This window comes from Cavia porcellus, unplaced genomic scaffold (genome assembly GCF_034190915.1).
Source record: "Cavia porcellus strain 051 isolate PalLab524CR breed Dunkin Hartley unplaced genomic scaffold, mCavPor4.1 scaffold_19, whole genome shotgun sequence".
Taxonomy (NCBI): Eukaryota; Metazoa; Chordata; class Mammalia; order Rodentia; family Caviidae; genus Cavia; species Cavia porcellus.
In genome coordinates, this window is record NW_026947502.1 from 64,946,431 (window position 1) to 64,955,335 (window position 8,905).

General features: G+C 53.7%; 1 protein-coding gene across 14 annotated transcripts in view; it reads left to right on the top strand.

Moving 5' to 3' along the window:
- Mroh1 (maestro heat like repeat family member 1) overlaps positions 1 to 8,889 on the top strand; it is an 86,342-nt gene extending 77,453 nt beyond the window's left edge. For 10 of the 14 annotated variants that reach the window (XM_063231256.1, XM_063231255.1, XM_063231257.1 and 7 more), the window contains 11 exons: positions 1,945 to 2,110; positions 2,566 to 2,759; positions 5,870 to 6,007; positions 6,254 to 6,368; positions 6,803 to 6,949; positions 7,109 to 7,297; positions 7,574 to 7,729; positions 7,851 to 7,985; positions 8,060 to 8,162; positions 8,225 to 8,290; positions 8,606 to 8,889. In XM_063231256.1, coding sequence (XP_063087326.1) covers positions 1,945 to 2,110; positions 2,566 to 2,759; positions 5,870 to 6,007; positions 6,254 to 6,368; positions 6,803 to 6,949; positions 7,109 to 7,297; positions 7,574 to 7,729; positions 7,851 to 7,985; positions 8,060 to 8,162; positions 8,225 to 8,290; positions 8,606 to 8,691 — 1,495 coding nt within the window. In that variant the 3' untranslated portion in view covers positions 8,692 to 8,889. Of the gene's footprint in view, positions 1 to 1,944; positions 2,111 to 2,565; positions 2,760 to 5,869; positions 6,008 to 6,253; positions 6,369 to 6,802; positions 6,950 to 7,108; positions 7,298 to 7,518; positions 7,730 to 7,850; positions 7,986 to 8,059; positions 8,163 to 8,224; positions 8,291 to 8,605 lie in introns of those variants that run through there. The other 4 variants (XM_063231265.1, XM_063231264.1, XM_063231266.1 and 1 more) reach the window with 4 other exon arrangements.
- Positions 8,890 to 8,905: the final 16 nt, after the last annotated feature.

Genomic DNA, 8,905 nt, shown 5'->3' on the forward strand with positions numbered 1-8,905 from the left:
CAGGATACAGTGATCCTCTTATTTTTGGCCACCATGCTTTGGTACGCCAGGCTGTACATTCAGGGTGAAAGAGTTACTGTCTCATTCCCTGGGGACAGGCCTCTTGTCCTGACCGGCAACTTCCTGTTGCTCATGATTCCTTTTGTGTTCAAGTATGTTCGTCAAGTGCCTCCTTACCATCCTGTAAACATCTACTCTTCTGTTCTTAGTGTTTTGGACATGTTGCTTTTTTACACAGTAAAGAGCTGCAATGGATTACATCACTGTTTTTTTTGTTTGTTTGTTTGGTGGTTTTTTTGTTTTTGTCCCATCTCTTATCTGTTTTAGACTGATAGGATCTGATATCATTTTGATTCTTCCACTGCTTTGGAAGCCTCTATCTTGTTCCTTTGCTTCTAGTGGCTACCCTGACAGTGACTCAGGTGTCATTTCCCAGGCAGTTTGGTGCAAACAGGCACAAACCAGCCTGATGCAGACTCACACAACTGAGGCACCTCTTTTCCACCATTGTGGCTCTTATGCTGTCTTCACTCAGTTAAACTTCCCCACCACTTAGTGTAATCTTCTGCATTTCTGTTTCATTCTCTGCAAGGGTGCGAACATGGCCAGGGCTGCCCCAGGTGAATCCTGTACACCTGTAGACCTTGGCACTGCCCAAATGGAGGCAGTAGTCACTTCCCCTGAGGCCCTGGGCCTCCCCAATTGCAGCCCCTTGACAGGTCAGTGCTGTCTACCACCACAGAATCCCTTCTGGCTAATTGCTCACTCTGTACCATACTGTGAGGTGGCTTGTTCTTTATTGCTATGTTGTGTTTACCTGTCTGTTCCCAGATGATGGATATTTGGGTTGTTTCTAGTCTGGGACTGTTCATGGTAAAAGAAAAAAAAAAAATGCTGGAATTTTTTCGGTGTTTCTTTGGAGAATGAGGTTCTCAGGTCACCCACATGCATGCAGGAGTGGCGTGATGGGGGTTGGGCTGCCTATGCCTGTTAGCACCAGTGCACAGGACTGGGACTTCCTCTGATAAAGGTTGGGAAGAGATTAAAAAACTATTTTCTGACATATGGGGAAGACAGTAAGTTCAACTTTCAGTGTCCATAAATAAGGGTGGTGCTGGAGCCCTGACACACACCTTCACCTTGTGTCTATTGCTGCTGTTAAGATCCCAAGCTTTGTAACAGTAGACATGAACAGCTGTGGCAGGAAACCAAGCTGTTTACATCAGTCCTCTTGGAAGCCTCTGGCCCTGCCCCAAGGTATAGGTGGGTGTGGTCTTGTGTGTGGCTGAATAACCACACAGGATACCTGGGCACCAGTCATCACATCTGCATCAGCAAAGTGTGCCATCCTCACAGGTCCGTGTCTCCCACAGCTCCTTCTTCCTCACTCGTGACTTCCAGAATTTCCTTTAGTTACACATTCTCATTAGTTTATCTGAAGATGTCTTTGTTTAGTCGTCGTTTCTGCAGTTTATAGTTCTGGTTTGGGAAGTGTTTTTAGTGCTGAGTGTGAGTTAACTCATCACTGCTGACTTCTGCCAGTTGCTTCTGAGTAGTGAACACAAGGACAGCTTGTCATTGTGAATGACGCTGCTTCTCCTTGGTGCTGGACCCCTTTATGCCATCTGTGACATCTGAATGATCTCCCTTTGCTGCCTGATTTCTTGTGTCACCAGTGCCTAGTCCTCTTTGACCATAGAGGTCTACCTTTTTGCTTCACTGTGTCCTTTTTTGCAAGCTGTTCACAAACCCTTGGGGTCAGAGGAAAGGGTAAATTCAGATACCAAGTCAGGGTACCATCAGGTCACAGTTGAGCCTGGTGCTTCTGAGCATTAGTGAACTGGAGTGGGAAGGGTGGTAGGAAGAGACCCTTGGTCCAGTTGCCAGCACCTGTGGTGCTGCAGCCAGCAGTGGCCCAAAGTGACCTTCTGCCACCTGCTCCAGCCACACCTGTGCCCTGTGGCGTGCGCTAGCCATGGAGCCAAGCCTCACTGCCCAGGTCCTGGGGCTACTCTTGGAGAAGGTGAGCAGGGACGTGCCATTCAAGGAGAGCCGGGCCTTCCTTCTGGGCAGCACTCCCGACCGAGTAGCCACACTTCTACCCCTGGCGGTGAGTAAGGGTCCAGGAACCACTGACATGCTGTCCCTGCCCCCACAAGGGACCACCCTACCTCATCTTGCAGCTGCACTAGGGCTCAGAGCCCAGGCTCATAAAACCCAGCAGGTGTTGGCCCCCAAGGGAGCCCATTTCTCATTTCATCTTGCAGAAACCCTACCCACTCAGCTGGCCACTTTAAAACAGTAAAGCAGCTGTGAGAATTTCCTCCCCTGTCTTCTGAAGAACCAAGAACAGATATGGCCTGAATGCCACACTGCCCTTTTGTCCCAGTCTTCTGCTCCAGGAGGCCAAGTTAGCAGGATCCTTTCTGCCCTGTGCCTCTCCCAATCCAGGAACCTAAGAGCACCACTACACTTGGGGTGCATGCTGTGAGACTGGGGCTCGTTAGAGGCCTGATGTGCAGGATGCAGATGCTGCTTCAGCTAACCTTGTGGTCTCCTCCTCAGGCCACCTGTGCACTGTACGAGGTTGTGTCTGCCCCAGCATCAGGGACCGCAGTGCTAGAGCTCTACCCGCAGCTGTTTGTGGCTCTCCTGCTGCGTGTGAGCTGTACCATAGGTGTCCAGCTGCCCCGGAACCTGCAAGCCAAGAAGAGGGGCACCAGCACAACCCTCCATACCAGAAGTCTTGAGCCCTGCAGGTAAAGGCTACCTTAGCCCATGCTGTCCTGCTGCTGATTTGTGAGCACAGGTCCCTCTCTGGTATGTGTGTTGGAGGTGGGGAGACATGAAAGCCCAAGATTGTGTGTGTATGCTCCCAGGGAGCCCCCTACTCCTGGTGCAGGGCTTTGTGGTAATTATGGCACCCTGCCAATCCACACACTTTGTGCTGGGAGCAAAAGAACCCTATCTGCAAGCCCATCTGGTCTTTCCTGCCACATGGGCAGGTAGAGATGATTGAAAGTTCACGCAGCAGTGCCAGCTGCAGCCATTAGCAGTTTGTGGCCTCTTAGGTAGAGTTAGGGTGGGGGCCCCTCTTAAAGGCGGGTCGAGGTCAGAAGAGTCTTTTGGATGCAAGCTGAGAGACCTGCTGTGGGGAAGGAAGAAAGTGTCTTGGCAGAATGCCTTTGTGTGTCCCACACCCAGTGTAGGAGTCACTGAGATGCCCTGGGGCTCAGGAAGGGACTCCTTCTCTCACTTAGCTTTAAGGTCCAGTGATAAGTGCTGAGTGAGCCCTAAGACCTAGGTCAGGAGAACTGAAGTAAGGTGGAGCTACATGCTGATGTTGGTGGCTTGAGGCTGGTCAGGCTGCTCTTGACTGTCAGCAATGTGGGTTCCTGCCCTTTGTGAGATCCTGGTCCTTGGGACCATGCTTGTAGCCTGGGTTCCATACAGCCCCCTGGGGACTGGTTTGAGTAGAGAAAGCTGACCTCTTCCACCCCTACCCAAGGAGTCTTGTCATTGCCACCTAGAACCCCAGGATGACAGTGAGCTCTGTGCCACCTTGGTCAGGCACCCATGGGAGGACAACCTTAGGTTCACCTCACTACACTTTCACCTCCAAAAGCTACTCAGCTGTACAACCAGCTCATAAACTCCAGCAAAGTCTGGTGTCAGGGCTGGCTTGGCTCTCCCCAGACCTAGTAGAAAATGTCCAGTGGGAAAGAGTAGCAGCTTGGGCTGACCAGTCCTGGGCCTAGCATGTTGGTAGTCCACTATGACTGTCTGAACTTCTCCAGAAGCCCCTGAGCTGGGGTACTTACAGAGCCTGGCAGACAGAGGCCACCAGCCAATGAGCTAGACCTTTGCAAATGCCACATTCTTCAGTGTTCTTCTGGACAAACTTACGTCTGGAGTACTTACATTTGAGATGTTGACATGTTCCTGAGCTAAGCATGTACTTCCTGTTAGCTCTCTCAAATCCAGTTAAGAACCTGAGCAGCCATTCTCTGCCAGAGCAGCCCCTGGTCCACAACTGCCCTTGAACTAGAACCCACTGTGCCCTTTCTAGGTCTTGCACTCTGATCTGGTCTCCAGCAGCTTGAATGAGCTGAGGTGCATTCTGGGCACCTGCCCAATGACACAGCTACTAGTTACAGCAGGCTGCCAGGAGTCCAGAGGGGGAAGCCTCCTCAGCATCCAGAATGCTGGGCTCAAAGACCTACCCTCTCCCAGAATTGGGAACAACCCCAGATTGCAGAACCTGTGGCTGCTTATCAAGGGCTACACTAGGAGCTGGTCCACCTGTTGGCTAACAGGTCACCTAAGGATGCCTGTGGGAAAGTTCAGGGCAGAGAGAAATCCAAGCCTCTGCCCTCTAGTGGAGTGGAGCCTCCACTGCCTCAGCCCCTTGCCCACCCCTCAGACTGTGGTCCTCCAGGCCTGCTCAGGTCTTGCTCCAAGGGTTAGCTCTTGCTCCAAGGGTCTTACTGCAGGGTCTTGCTCCAAGGGTTAGCTCTACTGACCTGTCCAGAAGTCCTGTGTGGCCTCTACTGAGTGAGGTCCCAGATAATCTTACCATGTGGTTCTGTCCCCACCATGCCTCCTCACTGATGCTGTCTGCTAAAGGCCCCTAGCGCTGCTCCGCTGAGCCCCTTGGCAACCAGTCCCTCATGCTCAGGCATGCAGCAGCACAGTGCACAACTGGCCTCAGATTCAGGTTCAGCCTTTGCAAGAGGAGGCTACTACTCTAGACAGGCCATCAGCCATTGCCATGGTTGTCACCTCACAGCTCAGCACACTGCCCCATCTGTGGATTGAGTTCCAGGGATCAATACATTAAGTCCCCAACTTAACATTTGAATCACAGACTTTCACAGGTGTACTGTGTAAGACTTTGTTGACTTACAAATGACAGTTTGACTTAACAGTTCTGGAATGGAACTTGTTCATAAGTTGGGGACTTATTGTACTTGATGGACACAGATATACACAGGCTATCATAGGTCTAATGTGAGTGGCCAATGAAACAAGAGAGAGGTGATTCTAGAAGAATAGTCCCTCCTGACTGAGACTGCAAGATTTGGTGTCTGTGCCTGGGGACAGCTGGTGCTGCTTACCTGTCACCTGCCCACTGGATGAGCTCATCTATACACAAGATAGTGGCTAAATTCTAGCTGAGCCCTGAAGAAGCTGTAGCTTTCTACCAGCTGCTGGCCTTTGGGCCTGGGGCTTCTGCAGACCCTGGAGAGTCTCCCATACAGCCAGCTTGGGGAGCCAATGAGGTGTGGCACCAAGGGGTAGCACCCTTACCCTGTCCCCACTTCCTTGCTGGCTGCTGTTTCCTCTTGGTCCTTTACTTGGAAGCCTTCTTTATTCCACCTATGAGAAAGAGGCAGAAGCATACACTGTATGGTTTCACACTTGGGGTATGGGAGCTATGTGTGTGATCTTGTGGCATGCTGGCTGGGTCTGAGGAGAGCTTAGAGGCACGGTGCAGCCTCTGTTGGTCTCCTAGGGCCAAGATGTCCCTATGCAACCTGAAAGGTTGATGGCTGTCTGTGCCCACCTCTGAGGCTGGTAGTAGTGGCTTACTTAGCTAGCTCGCCTCCAGGCCAGTGGATGGGCCTTTGTCTTGGGCCCTCATAAATCCTGGTGGATGTCCACAAGCCTCCCTATGCCTGTTTCTTGGAGGATGCCACTGGCAAGGACAGTTGAGAGCTCCAGAAACACTCCCAAGCATGTGTGTGAAAGGGTGCACATCTGACTGGCGTGTTGGCATCTTTTCACCCTGGGAGGGAACAAGGCAGAGCCCTGTGCCAAAGCCTGCCAAGTGGTGCCTCTTAGCATCTGAGCCCTCATGTGCCCACAGCTCTGCGGTGGATGCCCTGCAGGCCCTACTGCTCCGAGGTGGCAGTCAGGACGTGGTACAGTTCATGGAACTGGAGGGAGGCTGGGAATTGCTCAGGACCTCCACAGGGCATGAGGAGGGGGTTACCCAACTGGCCAGGTGAGTCGCCCAGTCCGATTCAGGGGTTATCTGGAATCTTGAGACCTTCCAGGGGAACATGGCAGGGACAGGTGGGTGGGAAAGGATGCCCTGAGGGCCTGGGCGGGAATATGCTTGCCCTGTGCTATACAGGTGGGAGGTAGAAGTGCCCAGGCCTATGTGGCAGGTGGCTCCCATGGAGTTCTTTGAGCATGGAGGGGAGAGGTGGGGGACGGTTTGTTTTGTACATGTGGGGTCTCTCTCTAGTGCCATGGCCAAGTGTGCAGGCCCTCGGCTCCCCCTGGTGACAAAGGCACTTCTGTGTACACAGAGCAGTGTATACGAGATCCAGAGGGTCACTTCCACAGCCTTCCTGGCTGAGGTAAGACGGGTTAAACATGAGCTTCTGCCAGGTACAGGCAGGCTTCCCTGAACAGGAAGTCAGAAGTTCCTAGGGCTTGCTTAGCCAAGCCTGGAAACATCCCTGCTGGGCCCACCCAGTACTGGCTCACAGCCCTGCTGGACAGCATGTGGCAGGTCTTGGCCCTGGGCAGATGGGCTGCAGCCAGGGCCCCCCAAGGTCTGTTGATGGCAACTGTCTTGGCCTTCATAACTGCCAGGTGAAGACTTGCCCATAGCTGCAAAGACAGTAGGGATGGGTCAAGGTGGGATGTGTGGGTGCAGACCTGAGAGGGAGGGAGCAGATCCCCAACGTGTCACAAGGCTTCCTATTCTGTATGCTTGTCTGCTGCAGCTCTCTGGGACTTGCATGGCCCCACTGAGTGGAGCAGGTAGTGACAGTGCCTCTGCCTCTAGCTTCTCAGCAGCAATGTGGTCAATGACCTGATGCTTCTGGAGTCCTTGCTGGATGACCTATTGGCAAGGCAGAAGGATTCCAGTGCCAGTGTGAGGCGGCTGGTGCTCCGTGGGCTGGCTAACATTGCCTCCAGTTCACCTGACAAGGTGGGCCCTGGCGGTGTGCCCCCTGCCCCTCAGGGGGAGGCTGAAGTTTTTTAGCTGGCTGTGACCAGGTGGTAATGGACAGGGTGATAGAAGGTACAAGGAGGTGACTCTGCTGACTGGTAAAGCCACACACAGAATTTTAAGTACAGGGATTCCCAGGTAAGGACTCACGGCCCCCAGCTCCTAACAGCCATGATCAACGGGCTGGACGACAACGATGACACACACAGACTGGTGGCCCTAGAGGCCATGGTGGGCCTCACGCGGCTGTTGGACCTGATGGAGCCCTGGGACCTGCGCTCAGTACTGCTGCACATGGCTATCCGCATCCGGCCCTTCTTTGACAGTGTAGGATGAGTATGGGGTCACTTCTTAGCCTGGGCCCACTCCTACTACTCTTCCCCTCAGAGCCCCCAGTCCCTGCCCCTAATTGCTATAAGCTGTACTTCAAGTACTATCAGACAGAGCTTTACAGAGCATAGATCCCAGACCCCTCCACCCCCATCAGTGGGTCTTTCAGTGCCAACCTCTGTCCTGGTCCTTGTCCACCTACACCTCTACCCCCACAGGCCATCTGGGGCTCAGGGCAGGCCCTGTGAGGTGACATGGCCACACCTCTGGCAGGAGAAGGTGGACTTCCGGACAGCATCCATTCGCCTCTTTGGGCACCTCAACAAGGCCTGCCATGGGGACTGTGAGGACATCTTCTTGGAGCAGGTTGTGGGTGGGCTAGTGCCCCTCCTGCTACATCTGCAGGACCCTCAGGCCCCAGTGGCCAGTGTGAGTAGACAGCAGGGAGGAAGACTATGTTAGTTTGCCAGCACAGTGCCATGGCCTTGGTGTCATTTGGGCAGGGAGAGGTAGCCCAATGAACCTAGTGGCTCAGTGCCTTTTCCTGTAGGCCTGTAGGTTTGCCCTGTGCATGTGTGTTCCCAATCTGGAGTGTGCCGAGTTGGGTACTGCCTTCCAAAAGCACCTGCAAGAGGGCCGAAGCCTGCACTTTGGGGAGTTCCTCAATTCCACCTGCAAGCACCTGGTAAGTGGTGGGTAGGGAGGTCCCCCCACTGCCCTAGACCAGCTACCACCCTGATCACTTGGCTACTTCTCCAGATGCATCACTTTCCTGACCTCCTGGGCCGCCTGGTGAGCACCAACCTATTCTACTTCAAGAGCAGCTGGGAAGGTGTCCGTGCTGCAGCCCCCATGTTCACAGGTGAGCCGTGCCTGCCCCACCCCCCATTAGACACACTGTATGCCTAACCCCACCCATTTCAGGGTTCCTGGTGCTGCACGCAGAGCCCGAGCACCGGCCACAGGTAGACTTGGAGCAGCTTCTTGTGGGTGAGAGCCCGCCCCCCCCCCCCAAACTCTGACCTGTTCGCTCCACTGGGGCCCCTCTGACCCTGTAGGCACCTGGGGGGATTAAGTGATTTTCCTGGATTTCAGGGTTTTTTTCCCTGTCACTGGTGACCTCATCGTCTCTAGTAATTCACGGAAACTTCTTAACTGTTCCAAAAGAGCTTTAAAAACACTAAAAAAGGAAAAACTATCTTTCCATTGGCTGCCAAGCCCTCCCAGCAGAGGCCTGTCTGTCAGGAGGTAGTGGGCGGCCCCACACAGAATGGATGTACAACCCACCCCTCCTTCTGTCCATAGCACTGCAGCTCCTGCTGCGGGACCCAGCGCCAAGGGTGCGAGAGAAGGCTGCGGAGACACTGGGCCGCCTGGTGAAGTTCGCGTGAGGCCAGCAAGGGCCTCTGCAAGCAATACCCTCTGCCTGCACGAGGCCAGACCTGAAGGGCCCTCTGCTGGCAGGCCAGGGTAGGGGCAGGTGTCTCTTGGGATCCAACCCCTACCTCTGAAAAGGAAGGTGCTGGACACCAGATGGGGCAGGGACAAGTCAGCCTGTCTTATTTCCCAATAAAGCCATTTGCTCCCAAGAGGGTGCCAAGGTGC